General features: G+C 63.8%; 6 protein-coding genes across 6 annotated transcripts; 2 read left to right on the forward strand and 4 right to left on the reverse strand.

Annotated features, from left to right (window-relative positions):
• Positions 1-1361: 1361 nt before the first annotated feature.
• Positions 1362-5875, forward strand: JCM10292_002414 (PX domain-containing protein; the record flags this gene model as incomplete). Its single annotated transcript, XM_076652272.1, has 9 exons — positions 1362-1371; positions 1507-1589; positions 1659-1887; positions 2582-3531; positions 3589-4148; positions 4210-4825; positions 4908-5058; positions 5119-5744; positions 5819-5875. 9 exons carry the CDS (start codon positions 1362-1364, stop codon positions 5873-5875), a joined length of 3282 nt encoding a protein of 1093 aa, XP_076502193.1.
• Positions 5876-8016: 2141 nt separating this feature from the next.
• On the reverse strand, positions 8017-10103 carry MAS1 (mitochondrial processing peptidase; the record flags this gene model as incomplete). The annotated part of the gene is made up of 5 exons (XM_076652273.1): positions 8017-8101; positions 8167-8177; positions 8310-8495; positions 8560-9639; positions 10062-10103. 5 exons carry the CDS (start codon positions 10101-10103, stop codon positions 8017-8019), a joined length of 1404 nt encoding a protein of 467 aa, XP_076502194.1.
• A 137-nt stretch (positions 10104-10240) lies between these two features.
• On the forward strand, positions 10241-11609 carry ARO7 (chorismate mutase ARO7; the record flags this gene model as incomplete). Its single annotated transcript, XM_076652274.1, has 7 exons — positions 10241-10372; positions 10437-10479; positions 10547-10681; positions 10748-10769; positions 10848-11110; positions 11181-11461; positions 11538-11609. 7 exons carry the CDS (start codon positions 10241-10243, stop codon positions 11607-11609), a joined length of 948 nt encoding a protein of 315 aa, XP_076502195.1.
• Positions 11610-11976: 367 nt separating this feature from the next.
• On the reverse strand, positions 11977-12984 carry JCM10292_002417 (uncharacterized protein; the record flags this gene model as incomplete). The annotated part of the gene is made up of 4 exons (XM_076652275.1): positions 11977-12003; positions 12079-12189; positions 12255-12469; positions 12966-12984. The coding sequence occupies 4 exons, from the start codon at positions 12982-12984 to the stop codon at positions 11977-11979; spliced, it is 372 nt and encodes a 123-aa protein (XP_076502196.1).
• Positions 12985-13903: 919 nt separating this feature from the next.
• On the reverse strand, positions 13904-17261 carry JCM10292_002418 (uncharacterized protein; the record flags this gene model as incomplete). The annotated part of the gene is made up of 13 exons (XM_076652276.1): positions 13904-14185; positions 14258-14510; positions 14575-14903; positions 15012-15368; positions 15434-15607; positions 15667-15761; positions 15821-15964; positions 16045-16151; positions 16268-16344; positions 16447-16507; positions 16572-16667; positions 16744-16858; positions 17129-17261. The coding sequence occupies 13 exons, from the start codon at positions 17259-17261 to the stop codon at positions 13904-13906; spliced, it is 2223 nt and encodes a 740-aa protein (XP_076502197.1).
• Positions 17262-17890: 629 nt separating this feature from the next.
• On the reverse strand, positions 17891-19433 carry JCM10292_002419 (uncharacterized protein; the record flags this gene model as incomplete). The annotated part of the gene is made up of 5 exons (XM_076652277.1): positions 17891-18053; positions 18180-18308; positions 18437-18678; positions 18756-19280; positions 19350-19433. Coding segments are annotated over 5 exons (1143 nt in total), but the record flags the coding sequence as incomplete, so codon positions are not given.
• Positions 19434-19632: the final 199 nt, after the last annotated feature.

Genomic DNA, 19632 nt, shown 5'->3' on the forward strand with positions numbered 1-19632 from the left:
GCTTCGTACCGCTCATCGCACCCGCGCTCATACTCTCGCTGCACCGCCTCGTTTCTCAGCGAGCTGGTGGACGACCTCGCTGATCTCGCGCTTTTCTTTGGCCGCACGCAGACCCTCAGCAGCCGCAACAGGCCTATGGCGGTGGTGGCTACTACGGCCCGCCGCCGCCCATGCAGGGCTACCCGCCCCAAGGGGTATGTGCTCGTTCTTCCTTCTCCCGAGGTCCTGCCTCTGCCTCCGTCCGTCTTACCTTGGCTTTTTGTGCTGATTACGTTGCGCTGGACACACAGTACGGTGGCCCGCCTATGGTACGCCGAAAGTCTTGTCAGGCCCGGTCGCGCATGAAAGCTGACCTTGACTTCGTCGTTCCGCTGCGCCCTCTCTCTCAACCTCTTTCCGGCTTCCCCTTCTCCCTTCGCTGAACCACGCCGCCTTTCCCCGATCCTCGCCTGCGGACTTCCTGGTAAGCAGGGCTACCCACCGCAGGGCTACCCGCAGCAGCAGCCGCAGATGGTGGTCATGCAGCAAAAGAAGGACGACGGATGCTGCGACGGCTGCTGTGGCACCTGCTGCAAGTCGATGTGCTGCTGCTGTGCGTCGAGTCTGCCGTTTGCTCGAGTCGCCGAGGTTCGCGCTCACGTTTGCCATCTACACACCCGCAAACAGGCGCCGCTTGCTTCGCGTGCTGCGCGCTCGAGGAGGCACTCGACTAGACACGCTCAACCAAACGCACTTTCCTGTTTGCTCAACCACGAACCATGCCGCGCGAAAGCAACCCGGGACTTAGAGGAGGCCTGGAAGGAGAACACCCGCTCGTATACCCTCGCCGCAGCTGCAGACCATGTCGTTCCTCCCTTGCGAAACTACTGTATACCCGATTGTGCAGCGACTCGCGTCTAACCCGCCTGAGCTGTCGTAGCTGGCGCTTGCTCGGACACGTTAACCGGCCGGTGAGGCTCTCCCTCCCGCTCCACCTACCGCCATCGTCAGCATGCGCTGACTGCTATCCTCGGTGCGACCGCTCGTCGCAGCGGGAACTGACGGTCATATGGCTTCGTCGCGCATTCTGTCGATTCCGCCTGTTCGCGCGCTTCTTCCTCGCTCTGGCCATCACGCAAAGCGCTTTTTACGCACCCTCGATGCGCCGACTCTCTGCACCGCACTCAGGTGTGAGGGTTTTCTACGAGCGGACTTTCCGTTTCACTCTTCTTCCTTCGCGCCAACAAGCGCCCACTTGCGCTTCGTGCCTCTCGTCCGTGCTGCATGCCTCCATTAGGTACACCGCCTCCGCTTTCCTTCCTCTTCCTTCGACTCGACTGCTTTGCCAGCGTGCTGCTGCACCTTCCCGCTGACGCGCGCCAATGAACCACTGTGAGCTGGCCACTGTGTGTCGCGACCACATCGAGCGGAACAAGCTGTGCTGCGCGTGCGACTGCATCCACCGCCTGAGCTCGGGTAGACGACGAGACTGACTAAGACATGGTGACTCCTCGGGGTCTGGCGCAGATCCGCAACAACCGCAAGCGGCGTACCAAGGCGGAGCAGGAGTCGAGGGATACTACGGCCCACAGCAGGGCGGGCCACCACAGGTGCGGTGTTCATGCGACTCGTGGGAGCACGAGGTTGGTCGGAAGCTGAGAGTGCCCCCGGATTTGCAGGACATGTTCAGCCATCTTGCGCAACAACCGCACCCGGCGTATAACCAGCAGCAGCCATTCTCGGAGAAGACGCTCTACGAGCAACAGCCTTCTCAGCCCCAGCAAGGTCAGCCGCCGCAGCCGCATCAGCAACAGCCGCACGGTCAGCAGGAGCCGATGTACGTGCTGCACCAGGCGCCGAAAGACGCGGAAGGAGGGTGCGGCGCCTGTCTCGGCGGGATTTGCTGCGGTGCGTTCGCAGTTTTTGCTGCTCATCCCTCTCTATTGACGTCTCGGCATAGTATGACAGCTTCGCTTTGCTACGCGTGCTGCTGCTGACATGTACGATAGAGAAACGGAAGAGACGGGGAAGGGTGAGTCGAGCTGGACAAATTCTCCGATAGCTTCAGCAGCCCTTTCAGATACTTGCAAGTGCACTGTATACATAGCCGAAGCGACTGCAGGCGAGTGAGCGAGAGCTGTATGTTTCGGGCTGCGGACGACGAACGTCGCGGTTGCCTCTGCCTCTGCGCGGCCGACCTCACGCGGAGCGAGTCTGCCTGCTGCTTGTACCAGCCCTTGCCACTTCCGAGCCCCGGCGGTCCTGCTAGACTTTCCACAGGTGCGTCCCGTGCCGACCTCGCCGCATCGCATGAGGCACCGCCTTCGGCACAGCGTCACCGTGTTGCGCACTCGCGCCAGAGTCCTTGCGATATCTCTGGCCTCATTCGGGTGGTCTTGAGGTTGCAGCCAAGCTGCATCCACGCTGCCCTTGCCCTTTTCTGCGGCGGATTGCGGTGTTCGGAGCTGGGTGGGGTGGAGGCCGATGAGCCAGCACGCTCGTCTGGGCCCGGAGCGGACCTGTACAGCAGTCGCGCAGAGCTAAATAGACTCGCAAGGAACCAACGGCGACCCTGCGCTGACCCTTCTCATCTCAGACGCAGACCTCCTCGTCTCTCCGGCGATGGCCTCGCCCTCATCCTCGCAGGCCCAGCCGTCCCGCTCGTCATCCCTCCTCGTGCCCATAGACGACGCGACTCCCCAGCGCAGGATCCCGCTTCGCACCAGCAGCCTCGCATCAGACCTCGGCCTCCTCCCCTCGCCCTCGGTCGCATCGAGTCTCGCTCCGCCGCCCGAGAACCCGCTCCTCCTCACTCCCCTCCGCGCACACTACCTCAAGCGCGAGCTCGTCACGCTCGAATTTGTCAAGGAGCTTGCCCAGCTCGACTCGCCTGGCGCACTCTCCGTCCTTGGCCCGCCCTTCCTCCCCAAGTCGCGCTTCGTCAATGGCGTGCCGAAACCCGCCCCGGCACCGGGCTCGCCAGAAGCGCTGGCCGAGGAGCGCGACTGGGAGGCCAACGTCGACCTGCCCTTCCTCCGCTTCGTCTTCCACCACTTCATCCTCTCGTTCCCGTTCCTGATCGCCTGCCCGCCGACCTTCTTCTCGCACAAGCTTCAGCCTGCCGTCTACTCGTTCGTCTCGCGCAACATCTCGACCTCGGACGACCGCGAGCAGGACACGAAGCGCAAGCGCATCGCGGGCAAGTTCGAGAAGCACCTTGGACTCGTCATGAGCGCCGCCATCAAGCTCACCGAGAACGGCGGGCAAGAAGAGGTCGTGCGCATCCAGGACGACGGGACGTCGCACACGGGCGCGCCCGCGACGCAGGCGAGCGCGGGACTCGTGGCGATGAAGAAGCGCGGCGGCCTGACGGCGGTCGAGGGCAAGGACGACGACTTTTCGATCAACGTCGTCTCGGTCCGGAACCAGGCCGTCAAGAAGAAACTCCGCCTCAAAGTGCACGAGGAATTCATCGTGCGCACGAGGCGGAAGGGCCAGTCGGACGTCTATGTCGCACGGCGTTATGGCGACTTCGTGCGACTCGCAGAGACGGTGCGTTCGTTGGCATACGCCGACGCGGCTTTGTATTGACGAAGCGCTTCCTCTCAGCTACGCAAAGAGTGCATTGAGGAGGACGTCAAGAATCCGCCGCCGAAGGACCGCCGCTCGACCGACATGCGCGCCGCATCGTCGCCCGAAGCGTCGACTCCAACGTCGCCCTCCCCCCGCCAGTCCTTCACCGCTGACGGGGACGCATCTCTCCCCGCGACCCCCGTCTTCGACCCGCAACATGTACCCTCGCTCGCACGAGAGCGCAATCGCCTCACCCTGCGCGCATACCTGCGATCGATTCTCGCCAACCCGGCTCTCGCGAGCGCGAGCGCATTCCGGTCGTTCCTGCTCGAGTCCCCGATCACGCTCTCCTCGCGCGAGGAGCAAGACGTGCTCGTGCGCGAAGAGATGGACCGCATCCGCGAGCAGGAGATGAAGTCTTTCCGCGCCGAGGTCGAGGAGCGCGTCGAGGAGCTCGAGGGCTACTTGCGCACGTTCCGCGAGGAACTCGTCAAGCACGACGGTCTCTCGCGCGTGTTTGGCACGATCCGCCGGACCGAGCACGTGCAGGACTTGCCGATCGAGTACCGCAAGGTCATGGAGTGGGCGCGCATCTCGTGCGTTACGCAGCATCTCTCGCGTGACACGGGGAGTCGCTCACCTCGACTTCGCTCGCAGCCTCGCCTCGACCATCTACCAGCTGTTCCTCGGCTCGGACAACTCGTCGTCAGTCTTCACGCAGATGAAGCGCATGCACGGTTTGATGCCCTATTTCATGCTGCGCGGCATTCTCAAGATCTCGAACCCGGTCGCCATGATCCGCTCGGTCCTCGACCTCTTCCTCGCGCGGCCATTCGGGTCGACCTCGCTCCTGCAGAAGATGTTCACGAGCGGGCTCGACAATGAGGTGCGCGACCTGCGCGACGACGCCGAGCTCGTCGCGCGCAAAGTTGGCGACGACCGGCTATGCGAAAAGGTGCGGCAGTACATCGAGGCGGACAAGGAGGACCAGGACGCAATCCGCCTCGACGCCGCGGCCGAAAACATCGACATCATGACCGTCATTCTCCGCGACCCGAGTGCACCGCGCCTCGACCCACGCACGATGCAGCACCTCGCGCGGTGCGCAGTCCGCTACGACGAGTACAAGCGGTACCGCGACACGCTCGAGGACCCTGACGACGACCTCGGACCCGACAATGATGACGCGTGGCTGTACGAAGACTTGCACGTCTACCGTCGCTTGATGACCAAGGCGCGCGACAAGGAGCAGCTCATCGAGCTCATCTTCGAGGTGCGCTTGATTCCGGATTCATCAGTCACTTCGGCTCCGGCCCCGCTCCCGAAGAGTTGTTGATCGCCCAGTCTCTGCGCAGGGGAGCACCTCCGAGCTGCTGAAGGACATCGTCACCATCTTCTACGAGCCGCTAGCCAAGGTGTACAAGGCCGCCAACATCGCCGACTCGTTGAGCGACCTCCAGGCCTTCATCAACGATCTCATCAAGACGGTCGAGTTTGCGGAGGACGGTGCGTCCAGTTGACCCCTACTGTCGATATGCATGTTAATCTGACTCTTCCTTGTCCCAGCCAACCTGACCGAGCCGCAGCGGACTGTGCAGCTCTTCGTCGACCTCGTTGCCCGGCACGAGGAGCGCTTCTACCACTTCGTCCACCAGGTGCACTCGAAGGGCGAGGGCCTGTTCGATAACCTCATGTCGTGGATCGAGCTCTTCATCAACTTTGTGCGCGACGGACTCCCCTCGCCCGTCTCGCTCGACTTCCTGCTCCCTGTGGGCGGCAAGGAGCGCGAGGACGTGCTTGCCGAGGTCGACGCGCTCGTCGACTACCACCGCAAGCTCAAGCTTGCGCACCACGAGCGCATGAAGAAGCGGCTGCTCAAGGGGCGGCAGGACACGGACAAGGATGTCGACGCCGCCTTTGTCGCCGGCGTCATGGACAACCTGCACATCTCGAGCGTCATGGATGACGTGCAGGACGTCGAGCACGAGGAGAGCGAGGACGAAGGCGACGATTACTCGACGAGCGAGAGCGACGAGGAGGAGGACGAGCAGCCGCCACCGCCGCTGCCCGCCAAGGACGCGCCGCTCGTTCCGCCCCGACCTCCGAAGCGCAAGAGCAAGAAGGACCGCGAGATCATCGATCCGCCGACGCTCAAGCACATCCCGCAGCTCGTCCCGATCTTTGTCGAGTTGGTACGCCTCTGTCCAGTCTTCCCGCAGCTGGCCTCGTCTGACAATGTTCTGCTACATCTCGCGCCGCCTCACAGGTCCGCGAGCAGCTCGACGAGGCGCGACGTAAGAAGCGGCCGCCGCGCGCGCAGTAGCTCCGCTCACTCCCCTAGACTCTTGTCAAATCTTTTGTACGGACTTACGGACACTGCGGCTCTCTGTACCTTCTCTGTTGCTGTACACACGAATCTGTCTTGATCATACCGGGTGTTCGGTGTTGACTTGCTCAAGCCGACGATGAAGAAGAAAGCCGTTGTTGCTTGAGAAGGTCAAAGAACGAAGTACTCGTGCCCGAGTCGCCTGTCGATAGCGACCTGATGGTGATTTTGCGATTCGAGGAAAGGAGGAGGAGGAACAGAAGGGAGGGGGAAAAAAGGGAGAGAAAAAGGGTAGGGGAAAACCGGCTCGTCTAGCTACTGCTCCTGCAGCTTGCACCTCCGTCCTCCTGCATACTGCTGTCATCTGCCTGGCACCGCTCACCGCTCCGTCCGTACATGCTTACACGCGAGGGAGGCCAGCGTCGACCCCCCTGCTCCCTCCGTCCGCCCGCCTCAGTCGTGCCACTGCCAAGGCGCGCTTACCACGGGCGCGACGACATGGCCGCCCGGATCCGCGAGTAGTCGAGCAGACCCTCGACGCGACCCACTGCTGCGACGGCGATGCTGCGGGAGAAGGAGCAGGTCAGGTGCGGCGCGAGAGGAGGAGAAGGTGAGGACTGCGGACGCACTTGCGGTCCCACTCGAATCGAGCGAGAGCCTATGTGTACTGCCAGTATGCTCAAACTCCAGACACCTTAGGAGAACATCACGGGAGGGAAACGGGTGCAAGCCAAACGTAGCATGCTCAGGAGTCAGGACTAGTCGAACGGGCACAAAGTCGTGCACGCGGCCGTATCGGGCGCATGACCACGAGCTTTACAAGGCTTGGCTTCAAGCCAGGACAGCCCTCAAGAATATGCGTGGGTCAATCCCAAGCATCGAAAACCCAGCGTCCAACGTTTGTAACGTCGAGAGCCGCAACAGCATCAGGCAGCCCTGGAGTTGCTGAAACATGCCCTTGCACTGCGATGTTTCACAAGGTCCAAGCAGAGGTGCGCACATCGCCAAAGCGAGCGCCCGTGACAAGACCAACTTGTATGTCAGCGAAAGAAGTCCTGCTGGAAACATTGTGGCGAGCGCTGTCGGAACTGCGCTTCTTTGGCTGAATGTTGCGCTGAACCGACTGGCTGAGGCCGCGAGGCTAGCCTGTAAGCTCGTCTGCAGATGTGGCTCTTGGCCATCTAGAAATGCGCAGTGACCTTGTCGCGCAACCGGAGGCGGCCAGCCTCGTATCGGATAATCAGCGGCTGCTGGAGGGTATTCAAGTCGGACTTTAAAGCTTGACGAGCACTTTGATGGCCCTTTCGCGCACGCAACACGCCAGGGACAGCCCCTTCAGCCCGCAAGCCATGTGACCGACACTCCGTCGCCGCCGCCAACAGGCGGTCTACGCAGATGCCTGACTCACATGGAGCCCGGAGCAGAAAGACTTGGTGAGTCAACAGCCCCGAGAACAATGCAGACTGTCGATGAGAAGCAGCCGAGGCAGAGCAGGGATAGGAAGCGAGCGGACGCATCGAAGCGAGAAGCGAGCGATAGCCGTGCCCAGCACGACGCTCAGATCAGAGATAGCGCAGCGCGTTGTGCAGTCGACGGCAGACACGAGAAGATGGCAAAGAGGAGGGCCTTGACGGAGCAGCTGCGCGCGGAACTCGGTCGGCACCCTACATGACCCTTTCCGCTCCTGCCTGCGTGTGTCGGTACAGTCGCAAGACGGTGCAACAGAGGAGAAGAGGGCAAGCGCGAGAGCGAAACCAGCGAGACACAGCAAGAAAGGCGGGCGAAGCGAGAGCGCGACGCAGTCACCTCTCGCGCGCCGTGCATCCTGCTGCAAGCCGCAGAAGCCGGAGACCTGCAGCACACGCAGATAGAGACCTGATGGTGATTTTGCGATTCGAGGAAAGGAGGAGGAGGAACAGAAGGGAGGGGAAAAAAAGGGAGAGAGAAAAAGGGTAGGGAAATCGGCTCGTCTAGCTACTGCTCCTGCAGCGCGCGCCTCCGTCCTGCTGCATACTGCTGTCACCTGCCTGGCACCGCTCACCGCTGCGTCCGTACATGCTTACACGCGAGGGAGGCCATCTCGTACCCCCTCTCTCCCTCCGTCCGCCCGCCTCATCCGTGCCGCTGCGAAGGCGCGCTTACCACAGAAGCGACGACATGGCCGCCCTGATCCGCGAGTAGTCGAGCAGACCCTCGACGCGACCCACTGCTGCGACGGCGATGCTGCGGGAGAAGGAACAGGTCAGGTGCGGCGCGAGAGGAGGAGAAGGTGAGGACTGCGGACGCACTCGCGGTCCCACTGTGTGTCGACAACAAGCCGATGCAAAAGCAAGCGTGTCCAGTCAGCTACTTGATGCAGAAAGTCGCGGATGTAGTCCAGAAGCCCGCCCGTGTAATCCAGAAGCCCCGCCCTCGGACCGAGAGGACGCACCAGGTACTTCTTCGCGCAGCGCTGGATGTCGGCGACCGAGACGGCGTCGACGGCGCTCTCAATCTCCTTGGGCGTGAGGCGGCGGCCCGACGTGACGATCTGGCGACCAATGTCCTCGGCGACGGCGGTCGTGCCGTCGAGGCCGAGGAGGAGCGACGCCTTGAGCTGCGCCTTGGCGCGCGAGACCTGTGCGGCGGCGCACAAGTCAGTGACGAGCGCTAGAGAGGCACGATAGGATGAGAAGGGGTACCTCGCCGTCGGTAGGGGCGGTCGACATGCGCTGCCACTCCTTGAGGGTGAAGTGGGTGACGTCGTCGAGGTTGACGAGGTTCTCCGAGACAAAGTAGATGCCCCAGAGACCCGTGTCCGAGTACGAGGTCGAGAACGACATGAACGAGTTGGCGAGGTTGTTGCTCGAGATGATGTGCGACAGGCGGCTCGAGAGGAGCGACTGGGCGCCGAGCGAGCGGTCCCAGTTGCCCATGATGCTCTGCATGACGAGCATCGGGTAGTAGTCGGGCGAGTTCCAGCCGACGCCCTCGACCGCGATCGCAAAGTTGCAGGTCGACATGGTGTCGTCGCGCACGCGCACCTCGGCGCCGACAAAGTCGGGCTTGGCCTTGGCGGTCGCGGCGCCGAGCTGGATCGGCTGGGCCGAGGTCGGGAGGTTGCCAAAGTGCTGCTTGGCGAGGTCGACGAGGGCGGCGTGCTCGACGCCGCCGGTGCCGACGAGAACCATGCGGTCGGCCGTGTAGTTGGTCTTGATGTAGTTTTCGAGGTCGGCGCGCTGGATCGAGAGGATGTTGTCGCGCGGGCCGAGGATGGTGCGGCCGAGGGGCTGGTGCTGGAAGGCGACGGCGTGGAGGTGGTCAAAGACGACCTCCTCGATCTGCTTGTCGACCTCCTCCTGCTCGCGGAGGATGACGTCGCGCTCGCGCTCGATGGCGGCGGCCTCGAGCTTGCTGCCGGTGAGGATGTCCGAGATGATCTCGACGCTCTTGCCGACGTCGGACGCGAACGACTTGGCGTAGTAGACGGTCTGCTCGCGCGACGTGTAGGCGTTGAGGTGGGCGCCGAGGTTCTCGACCTCGAGCTCGAGCTGGTGCTGCGAGCGCTTGCCGGTGCCCTTGAAGGCCATGTGCTCGAGGAAGTGGGCGGTGCCGGACGTCTTGTCGGTCTCTGCGCGCGAGCCGGCGTCGATCCAGACGCCGACGGTGGCCGTCGCGGCCGACGACGACGCCTCGGTCGCGACGGTGAGGCCGTTGGGGAGGGTCGAGATCTGGGTGAGCGGGCTCGAGACCTGGGTCGCGAGCGTGCGCTGGAACTGCGCCTGTCGGACGCGGGCAAGTCGAGAAGTCAGCGCGAACAGCCCGAGCGAGGAAGGGAGGTGCAGGCGGTGCTGTGTGGCCCTCTGCGCGTCTGCAGAGCCCGCGTGCAGCTCTGACCTAGCCCAACGCGGTCTCTTGCAGCGCTCTGGCACGCCCTCGTGCCCTGTGCGACGCCGTGAACCGCGTTTGAGCCGCGATGAAAGCGGGCAGGACGAGGGTCGAGCCGCGTGTCGGCATCGCCTCTGCGGGTGTGCGGCTCGATTCGCACGGAAGCGAGAGCGTGCATGCAGTGCGCTGATGGCCGTGGCTGGCTGCACGAGGGAGGAAGCGGGCGAGGGATCGAGGGGCAGCCGATTGGGCCCGAGTGGCCGCGCGCAGGGAGGGGTGCGGCGAGAGGTGCGGGAGGGGCTGGGGCGGGGCTTACGGGTGCGCGGCGAGCGGTCCGGAGGAGGCTGCGTGCGAGCATGGCTGCGGGCGGGCGGGCACAGGGAGGAGCGGGCAGGGAGGAGCACGGCGGCGAACCTCTGAGGACTCCGCCGCACGCGCACCGCGCACACGCCCAAGTCCCGCTTCCACCTCAGTGCACAGCCCGACTCACGCACCATGAAGTACGCTGCGACCCACGAGAGCCCACTCGAGGCACGCTCGGACTCACCTGCCATCCCACTCCACCCCCCGCGCAGCTTCATGACCGAGAAACACGACCCTTCGTCGTCCCCTCTCGACCTCGACAACGTACCCTCGCACCCGGGAGCCATTCTTGAGCCAGATTGCGCACCTGACACCCTCCACCGCACAGATCCGCCGCACCCTCACCCGCCTCGAGGACACGATCATCTTCTGTCCGCTCCCGCTCGCTCACTCACGCTGCATCTCGCAGCTCACTGACGCCTTCAATTCCACCCGCAGTGCTCATCGAACGCGCACAATTCGCACACAACCCGCGCATGTACTCCAAGGACGGGTTCGCAGATGTCCTCCACCGCGACGGCTTCAGCGGCAGCCTCCTCGAGTGGATGCTCAAGGAGACCGAAACCATGCACGGTGCGCCGACTCTTTCGCTTGCAGCACACTCGTCGCAGGGGCGCTGACGTGGCGCGCCCTTTACAGCCAAGATGCGTCGCTACGAGAGGTCCGTCTTCCGCTCGGATTGACCTTCTCAGCCCGCGCACTCGCTCACTCCCGCTCGTCGCACCCCCACCCACCGCAGCCCCGACGAGTACCCCTTCACGCCCCGCGACCAACTCCCCGCCGCCATCCTCGCGCCGCTCAACTACCCGCCGCTGCTCGTCAACCCGGCCGCGATCAACGTCAACCGCGACATCCAGCGCTTCTACCTCGACTCGATCGTGCCCGCCATCACGCGCACCGTCACCGACCGCCTGGGCAAGGAGGACGACGACGGCAACTATGGCAGCGGGTGCACCCGCGACATCGAGTGCCTCCAGGCCATCTCGCGCCGCATCCACTGCGGTCCGTTCTCGCGCGCGCTTCCCCTCGTGCATTGCCCGCTCACTCACCGCGCTGGATGGCTCCAACACAGGCATGTTCGTGTCAGAGTCGAAATTCCTCTCGGCACCGTCGTCCTTCATCCCGCACATCCTCACGCCCAACCCCTCGGCGCTCGAAGCGCTCATCACCAAGCCCGCGGTCGAAGCCGCGCTCCTCGTGCGCCTCGAGAAGAAAGCCCGGTGGTACGGCGCCGAGCTCGGGCCGGACGGAGAGCCGCTCGTCGGCGACGGCGCGAGGAGGGAGAAAGTCAGCCCGGAGGAGGTCGTGCGCCTGTACCGCGAGTATGTCATCCCCCTCACAAAGGTCGTCGAGGTGCGCGCTTCTTTCCTGTCTGCCCTCGTAAGCGGTCCACGACCTGACGGACGACGCGCGCGCAACTTGCCTGCAGGTCGAGTACCTCTTGCATCGCCTCGACGGGCTCTCGCAGGCCGAGATCGACGAGCTCGCACGGCGTGGCTAGGGACGTGGCCGCAGTTCTTGGTGAGGGAGAGACGGAGACCAGTACAGCAACCCCTTGTAAACCTTCAATCACTTGCCATGCGATACCACTACTGCATCTTTCGCGCTTCCTATGTCTCCTGACCGCGATGCTGGCTGCGCGCGTGCGGCGGGTGGCTGGACGTGCTGTATTGTCCGTGTGCAAGGAGGGCGTGACAAGTAGGAGGCATAACGGGAGCTACTGATGACAACGAGTGGGAGCAAGGAGAGTCTGGAGGGGAGCGACCGGAAACGCTCACGAGAGGCGAGACGCAGCCTGCCGGGGGTATGTCGAAGAGTCTGCCAGTAGACGTATAGGTCGGAAGAGAGCGGGCCATGAAAGGTGGCGCTTAGAAGATCATGTCGAGGCAGCAGCACTGCCAAGTCGCAACGGGTCAGCGGCATGTTGGGCAGACAGACGCTTCGCCACTCGAGGGGGAGAGGCAACGCACGCATGCCAATGCTGCGCAGAGACCGGCACAGCAGCCGCCCGCTGCGCCGGGGCCGCCGCCCTGGTTCGGCTGGACGTAGACCTGCTGCGGCTGCTGTTGGTACATGCTCGGCTGTCGTCGCGCACCGAAGAACGTCAATCCCCACATCACTGTAGAGCGGACACGAAGCGCCGCACCTGCTGGCCGTACGGCTGCTGCCCGTACCCCATCTGCGGCTGCCCGTACCCGCCCTGCTGCTGGCCGTAGTACCCGCCCGCCTGCCCGCCCTGCGGCGGCTGCCCGTACCCGCCGCCGCCGTACCCCTGCTGCGGCTGTTGCCCGTAGCCGTACTGCTGCTGGCCCTTCTGGTCGCCGCCGCCGCCGTAGTAGGCCTGCTGAGGCTGCTGGGGATCTGCGCGGACGAGGTGCGACGTCAGCTTCGCTCTCGTTTCGTGTGACAGCAGCCTAAACGCTGCGCTAGACTTGAGCAGGGGCACAGCCTGCGAGCGGCGCCGGGCGTGATGTCGCGCTGTGAAGTCCGCCGAAGAAGCGAGCGGAGGCGGTGCACGACACCCACGCCCGGCCGATGCATGCCTGCTCGAGTTCCAGGCTCGTCTGCATCTCCGCAACGCAGCGAGCAAGGTCCCGCTGCACGTCCAACCGTACGCATCGCGCCGCCCTCATCACCTCGGAGGCTGTGCTCGCTCGTCGCTGCGAGACGGTGGCGACGCCGTCGTGCAATGCGCTGCAAGCGTGCGCGGGCGTCGTGCACCTCGAGAGGCGCTCCTGCGACCCTCAGAAGCGCTCCACCGCGGCTGCTCGCGCATGCCGGTTCGACGTGCGAGCGACAGGCCTTGGCGTTGTGGGCGGAGGTGGCAAGGGCTCGAGCGGTGAGAAGTGCGCCTTACATTGGTTGTTGTACGACATGGCGGCTCGCAGAGGCGCGTTTGGGCGCAATTCAGCGGGGTGCGGCGGAGAGGGAAGACGGAGAGGGGCGGTGCCGGCTGGGAAAGGTCCCACGTTGAAGCTTCCACAAGCTCTCGAGGGTCCTCGTGGCCTCCAGACCGCTTGTGCGATTGCCTGGACTGCGGAACGGTACGGTGTCTGCCAGAAAAGGTCGCGGTGCTCGTCTACGTCCTCTGCGCAAGACCTCACGACGGGTTCTCTTGCTCAGTACCCTGCACCGCCAGACTGTGACCACTGTACGTCAGTCTCATACACAGCCACACTAGCGCCTCGAAGGCAGTGTGTGAGACGCACGTCAGGGGTTCAACCTGCCGGCTTCCGCTTCCGCGTTTCCCGCTGGACGAACGGCGCCTTTGCTTTGCGTCTTGCAGAGTTCCGATATCCAGCAGTAGAGACCTACGATGCCGCCGGTCCTGCACCGTCATGTGATCGTACGTCAAGAAAGGCACATTTCAGCTTGGGAAGGTCGGCGAGAACAGCAGCATCGAGACGCTTGTTCCCCATCACTCAGCTGCCTTCCATACAGTGCTTATTGACAGCGGCCGAGAATGAACAAGCTGCCGCGCGGGGTGCAGGCTCATCAGCGGCAAGGCTGAAGAGACATGCCGACAAGAGCCGAGGAGGATGTTATCAGCGGTTCGGGAAAGAACCAAGCAGCCACCCTCGACAATCGAAGAAAGACTGACTGCACAGGCGCTCAGGTGCTGGAGAAAGCTATAGAAGCACGGGCAGGCAGCGCAGCTTGAAGGCGAAGGTCGTGTTACAATCGAGAGGTAGCAGACGACAAGAGGCGATACTAAGACACGGTGCATGGCGACATTGTAGCGACAGATACTGTGTGTTTGGTGCGTGGCATTCTAGGGCAAAGAGCGCACAGAGGCTACTCATCTGCCGGCTTCTCGAGTTCCTTGGCGGCCTTCTCCTTCGTCTCGGCGCCCTTCTTCTCCTCCTCGTCCTCCCGGCGCTCCTCCTCGATCTCGGCAATCTCGTCGTCAATCTCAATGTCGTCGGCGTCGTCGATCGAGAGCGGCTCGCGCTCGATCAGCGGCCGGATGACGCGCTCAAAGTATGGTGCGACCGGCTGGTGCGGGTTCGCCTCCTTGACGCGCGCAAAGTACCGCTCGTAGATGTCGCCGTCATAACAGCCCAGCGGCGAGTTGATCTGTTCAACAGCAAAGCAAAGGTCAGGTGCGAGCTCGGATTATGCGTGGACAGGGTGATGCGGCCGACTCACGATGTGGTCCGACATGTCAAAGCTGTCAGTGAGGAGCACTGCGCACTTGCGCAGCTCGGCGCACAGCCGCGTCACCTCGGCCGTGATGATGTCCATCTGCGCCGGCGAGAAGAAGCGGTACTTGAGGAAGTGCTGCGCGTTCTCCTCGATCGCCCAGCAGCCGTACAGCCGGCAGATCGACTCGAGCGTCGGGATGACACCGTTGTCTGCTGGCTCTTCCTTGGCGAGTTCGACGAGTGCCTCGCGGAACATGCTGCAGTAAGCGAGCAGGAGTGAACAAGGCGCTCTCGAAATAAACCGAGGCGCACGCAACGCACCGGAAGAGGTAGCCCGCCGTGTGCACTTTGGCCGCCACGAAGCGCTCCTGCGAGCACGCCTCGAGCGCCTCCTCGCGCCCCTTGGCCTTGCCGCTCTTGAGCGCCTCGTCAAACTTCTCGTACGCCTGCTTGACGACATTGGCCGACACGCAGTCCCACGCCGCTTGCAGCGTGTCGAGCTCGAGCGTTGCCGAGTCTGACGGGCACGAGGTCGTGAGGATGGATGGCAGGCCGTTCAGGTAGGAGGTGCCGCCGGGCAGCTTGGTCCCCTTGAGCGCGTCGCCGTAAGACGAGACCAGCGAGCGGCCGGACTGCAGCGTGAGGATCGTCTGCGCGAGGGAAGGCCCAAGTGTGCGTCAGACAAGGGAGCCAGCGAGGAAGATGTCGCAGCGCTGGCGCGGCTCGAGATCAAAATAAGCGCGAACGAGGAAGCTCACGTTGTCGCCCTCCCACGTGCACTGCACCGCCTGGTCGTTGTACATGCTCGGCAAGTTGCTGTACGCCGAGTAGCCATGCCCGCCGAGGCTCGCGCGGCACTTCTCGATCGTCTCGAGCGCGTTCCACGTGCAGAAGGCCTTGAGGCCCGCGCTCGTCGCGTGCGTCTCCTTGAGCTTCTCGAGCACCTCGGCCGTCTCTTGCGCGTCTGACGACGCGTCGAGCGACTCGAGCTGCTCCGTCATGTCCTCGAAGAGCGCCGACATGCGGAACGATGTGAAGCCCATGGCGACGGCTTGGGCGAGGAGCGGGAGCAGACGCCGCTGGTGGATCGGATAGTCGAGCAGCTGTGTCTCGACCTGCACATGCAGATCGCCAAGTCAGACCATGAGCGGATCAACGGTTAAGCGTGCGAGCTGCGTACCTCGTTGTCGCCAACCTTGAACGCCCTCCGCACTGCGGCGTACCGGATCGCAATAGTCAAAGCCTTCTTGGCCGTGCTCGCAGCGTCGGCGACCATGGCGGTGCGGCCTTGCAGCAGGGCACCGTAAGTGAGCTGCGCGAGGGGCGGCTCGCGGACCTCGCCGTTGCGCGTGACCTGTCGTGCGTGCGAGTGCGTGAGTAAAACTTCCGAGAGACGAGGGAAAGCAGCCGCACCTGGGTGTGCTTCATGAGCATGTAGGCGCGCGGAATGCGGACGTTGGTGAACTGGATCCAGCCGTTGTCGATGCCGTCGCGGCCCATCTTCTTGCCTGCATCGCTCGAGCGGTCAGTACGCAGGAGTGGCCTAGCGGTGGCGGGAGCGGCTCACCAATGTCACCGATCGTGATGCCCGGCAAGAGCTGGTACGTCTTGGGATTGCGCAGCGGGACCATGAAGTTCTTGACGCCATACACCATGTCCTTAATGATGAGCTGCGCAAACACGACGGCGTGCGTTGCCGAATGAGCGGCGCCTGCGTTGAGGACAAGAGGCATGTCAGCAAGCCTGACAACGTCGAGGGTGCCAGCGTTGCAGTGTCTTGATCCAACGCACCGCCGATCCACCACTTTGTCGCACCGACCGACGGCGTGTGGATGATGAACTCGTCCGTCTTGTCGTCAAACGTGGCAGTCGTCTCGAGGCCGGCGACGTTTGATCCGCTGCGCAGATGGGCAAGTCAGCACTGCTTTCACCAGAACACAAACTAGTCGAAGAGAGCGCCCCAATCTCGACGCTCCGAACGACACGCTCCTTGACGCAAGGGAAAGACACGCACCCCTTGATTTCGGTCATGGCGAAGCAGCCGACCATACCCTGCAGGCCCAGCATGCCCTTGGAGATCCAGTACGAGACCTGCTCGTCATATGCGGGTGTGAGGCGCATGGGTCAGTAATATGAGCGTGAAGGGGGGCGACAATGGGAGAGAGGGGAAAGGTGGAAGGCAAGAGTTCGTACCTGGTTCGACGTCCCGCCGCTACGAACGGCGCCCAGAGCCAGCCCGTAATGTACGCCGAAGCTGGTAGAGATGGCGGGTCAGATGGGCCGTCGCAGAACGTGAAGGGACACGGACAGCAACGCACCGGGTCCAGAAGGCCGGGTCGGCGGTCGAGATGAGATTCATGCGCTGCTGGAAGATGGGGATCGACTCGTTGGTAACGTAATGCGCCATTGACGCGCTGCTCGTGCACCCAACTCCATGTCAGCGTGGACTCTAATCTAGACGCAATGGGAGAGCAGCGGGAAGAGACGCACAACTTTGCCATGGTGCGCTCGCGGATCTCGTCCTTGGTCAGGTCGTGGATGTCGCTCAGCTTGAAGAGCGGGTCGCGCTCGAGCTCGAACATGAAGCGGCGCTTGAGCTTGACGTCTGCGCGCGTGCGGATTCGGGGGTTCGGGGGCAGGTGGGGGAGGCGAGAGGAGCGCGAGCGAGGTCAGCTTGTGGACCTGTGGGGCGCGCACGCGGGCGCAGTGCTAGCTGGATAGCTGTGGGAGCTGCTCCACTGGCGTGCGCGTGCTCGGCGCGTCTGCATCGGCCCTCGTCTGCCGGTGTACAGCCCCCTTCATCGACTCCCGGCCAACCCTATCCGCGCCGCTGCACCAGCCCGTCCCGAAAACAGCAAGAGAGCAAGCGACGCACTGTACTCGCCGTCGCCCATGGCGTAGCACATGCGCTCGAGGTCAAACGTCCCCCTCGACTGGTCGCGCTCGCGCTGCATCGTCTCGCGCGGCGACGGCGGGGCCTTGAGCGCCGAGAGCGGGACGGGCGGCATCTTTTGCGGGTGGTGTGTTTGTGCCTTGGTGAGTGTAGGGAGGTGAGCGAAGGGAGCGATGCGTGCGGGTTCGGCGTGACAGGCGCGAGGAGGCGAGGAGGCGGAGCGAAAGTCGCGGGTGCGGTTGGAGCGAGACCCGCTAGCTTGTGAGTACGTGTGTCGGTAGGAAGTGCACTGCAGAGCAGCTTGTGCGCTTGTGTAGAACTCGAGCAGAAAGCCGAAGGCTGCGGGCGTTCGACCGTCGCTTGTTTCCGGCCGGCGACCTCAACGCTCCGACGGCCTTCCCCCTCTTTCCGCTCACTCTGCCTCTCCTGGCCGCTGGAGAGAAGCAAGCGTTGCGAGTGCAGTTCATTCACAGATGTCGAGATGGAGAAGGGTGGGAATGCTACCGGAGCAAGAAGAGAGATGAGGGCATGCGAGAGACGGGTCGAGTCAAGTGTACAGCGTGATACAGGAGTGGGTGGTCCGCTCTTGAGCGGACCGGGCGATCGAGGGGCCAAAACGTCACGGCGCACCAGCTGTACACAACCGACGCAAACATCAGCCATGGTCCCGCCTGCGCGGCGAGAGCCAGAGCGAGAGAGAGAGCTTGCCGCAACGCACCGTTGCAGTGCCGAGAGCGAGAGAGTCTACCACGCCGAGTGGTTCGGCGCGCCCTCGTACCTCCGGAACGTGTACCCGAGCCACACGAGGTCGTTGGTGCTGCTCCCGGCGTCCTGCGCGCTCGGCGACGGCTGCTCGGGCACGTCGTTCAGGTCCTCGGTCGGGAAGTACGACGTGTCCGTCAGCGACCTGCGGATGGCAGTGCGCGAGCGAGCGAGTCAGCGTCTTGTGCGCCTGGCGATTTGTCTACCTCGTCGCGGCGTGGCGCGAGAGCGCCGCGCCGGAGGAAGAGGAGGAGGGGGAAGCGAAACGCACCGGAGCTGCGGGATGAACGGGCTCTCGATGTTGCGGATCGTCGACCAGTCGACACCGGCAAAGAACGGGTGGCTCTTGATCTCGTCGGCGCTGTTGCGCCCGAGCCGCGAGTCGGCAGACGTGATCATCCTGCGTGCGAGAGCAGCGTCAGTCCCGTGCGTTCCAACATCGCGCCAATGGACATCGGCTTCGCCCTTGTGCAGCCACGCAAACCGATCTGCACGGGAGCAACGGGCGCCCGCGCACGCAGGACGCACCGGCGGATCAAGTCCTCTGCCTCGCGGCTGAGGCGGATGTCGTCGGGGAAGTAGAGCTGGTTCTTCCAGTCGATGATCTTGCGGTACGTGTCGTGCGCGTTCTCGCTGCAGAACGGCGGGTACCCGACGAGGCACTCGAACATGATGGCCCCGAGCGACCACCAGTCGCACTCTTGCCCGTACCCCTGCTGCAGGAAGATCTCGGGCGCGATGTAGTCCGGCGTGCCGACCGTCGAGTAGGCCTGCGAGAGGTGGTGCGCGCAAAGTGGCGTCAGAGAGGAGGAGCCGCGTGGGACCGAGGCGGGCGCAGGAGACGCACGAGCTTCCGGCGGTTGGCCTTCCACGTCGCGATGGCGTCCTTGCTCGACACGGTGAGGTTGATCGAGTTGAGCGCGACCGAGTTGCGCCCGCCGTTGGCCGCGCCGTTGCGCTGCTGCTGCTGTTGCTGCTGCTGCTGCGCCTGGCTCTGCTGGCTGTCGCCCTCGAGGAGGCGCTGGTAGTAGGCCGAGTCGTGCTGCTTGTGGAAGCCGGTCGAGAGGCCAAAGTCGGACAGCTTGACGTGGCCGTCCTTGTCGATGAGGATGTTGTCGGGCTTGATGTCGCGGTGGATAAAGCCGAGCTGGTGCACGGCCTCGATCGCGAGGACGCACTCGGCCATGTAGAAGCGCGTCACGTCCTCGGAGAACGTGTCGTACTTGATGAGCATCGTCATGAGGTCGCCGCCGGGGAGGAACTCCATGAGGAGGTACAGGTAGTTGGTGTCCTGGAAGCTGTAGTAGAGCTGCACGACCCACGGCGAGTTGCTCTCGGCGAGTACGTCGCGCTCGGCCCGGACGTGGGCGAGCTGCGGGCGCGGAGGCGCGGCGTGAGTGATGGGCGACGCAGGAAGGGAAGCGGGCAGACGGCGACGCACCTGGTCCTTCTTGAACATTTCTGCCTTTTTCAGGCTCTTCATGGCGTAGATCTTGCCCGTGTCGACCTTTTGCACGAGGCGGACCTGCAGGGGGGACGCACGGCGGGGGGGGGGGGGGGGGGGGGGTTTTTGGGGGGGGGGGGGGGGGGGGGGGGGGGGGGGGGGGGGGGGGGGGGGGGAGCCGCACGAGCTGGACTTGACCCGGCTGTCGACCGGGAAAGGCGAGAAGGGTGGAACCTGGCTCGGTAGCGAGGGCGACGAGGCCTATTGGTGCGAGCGGAAC

This window comes from Rhodotorula paludigena, assembly GCF_050403205.1.
Source record: "Rhodotorula paludigena JCM10292 DNA, Rt_paludigena_JCM10292v1_ctg70, whole genome shotgun sequence".
Classification (NCBI taxonomy): Eukaryota; Fungi; Basidiomycota; class Microbotryomycetes; order Sporidiobolales; family Sporidiobolaceae; genus Rhodotorula; species Rhodotorula paludigena.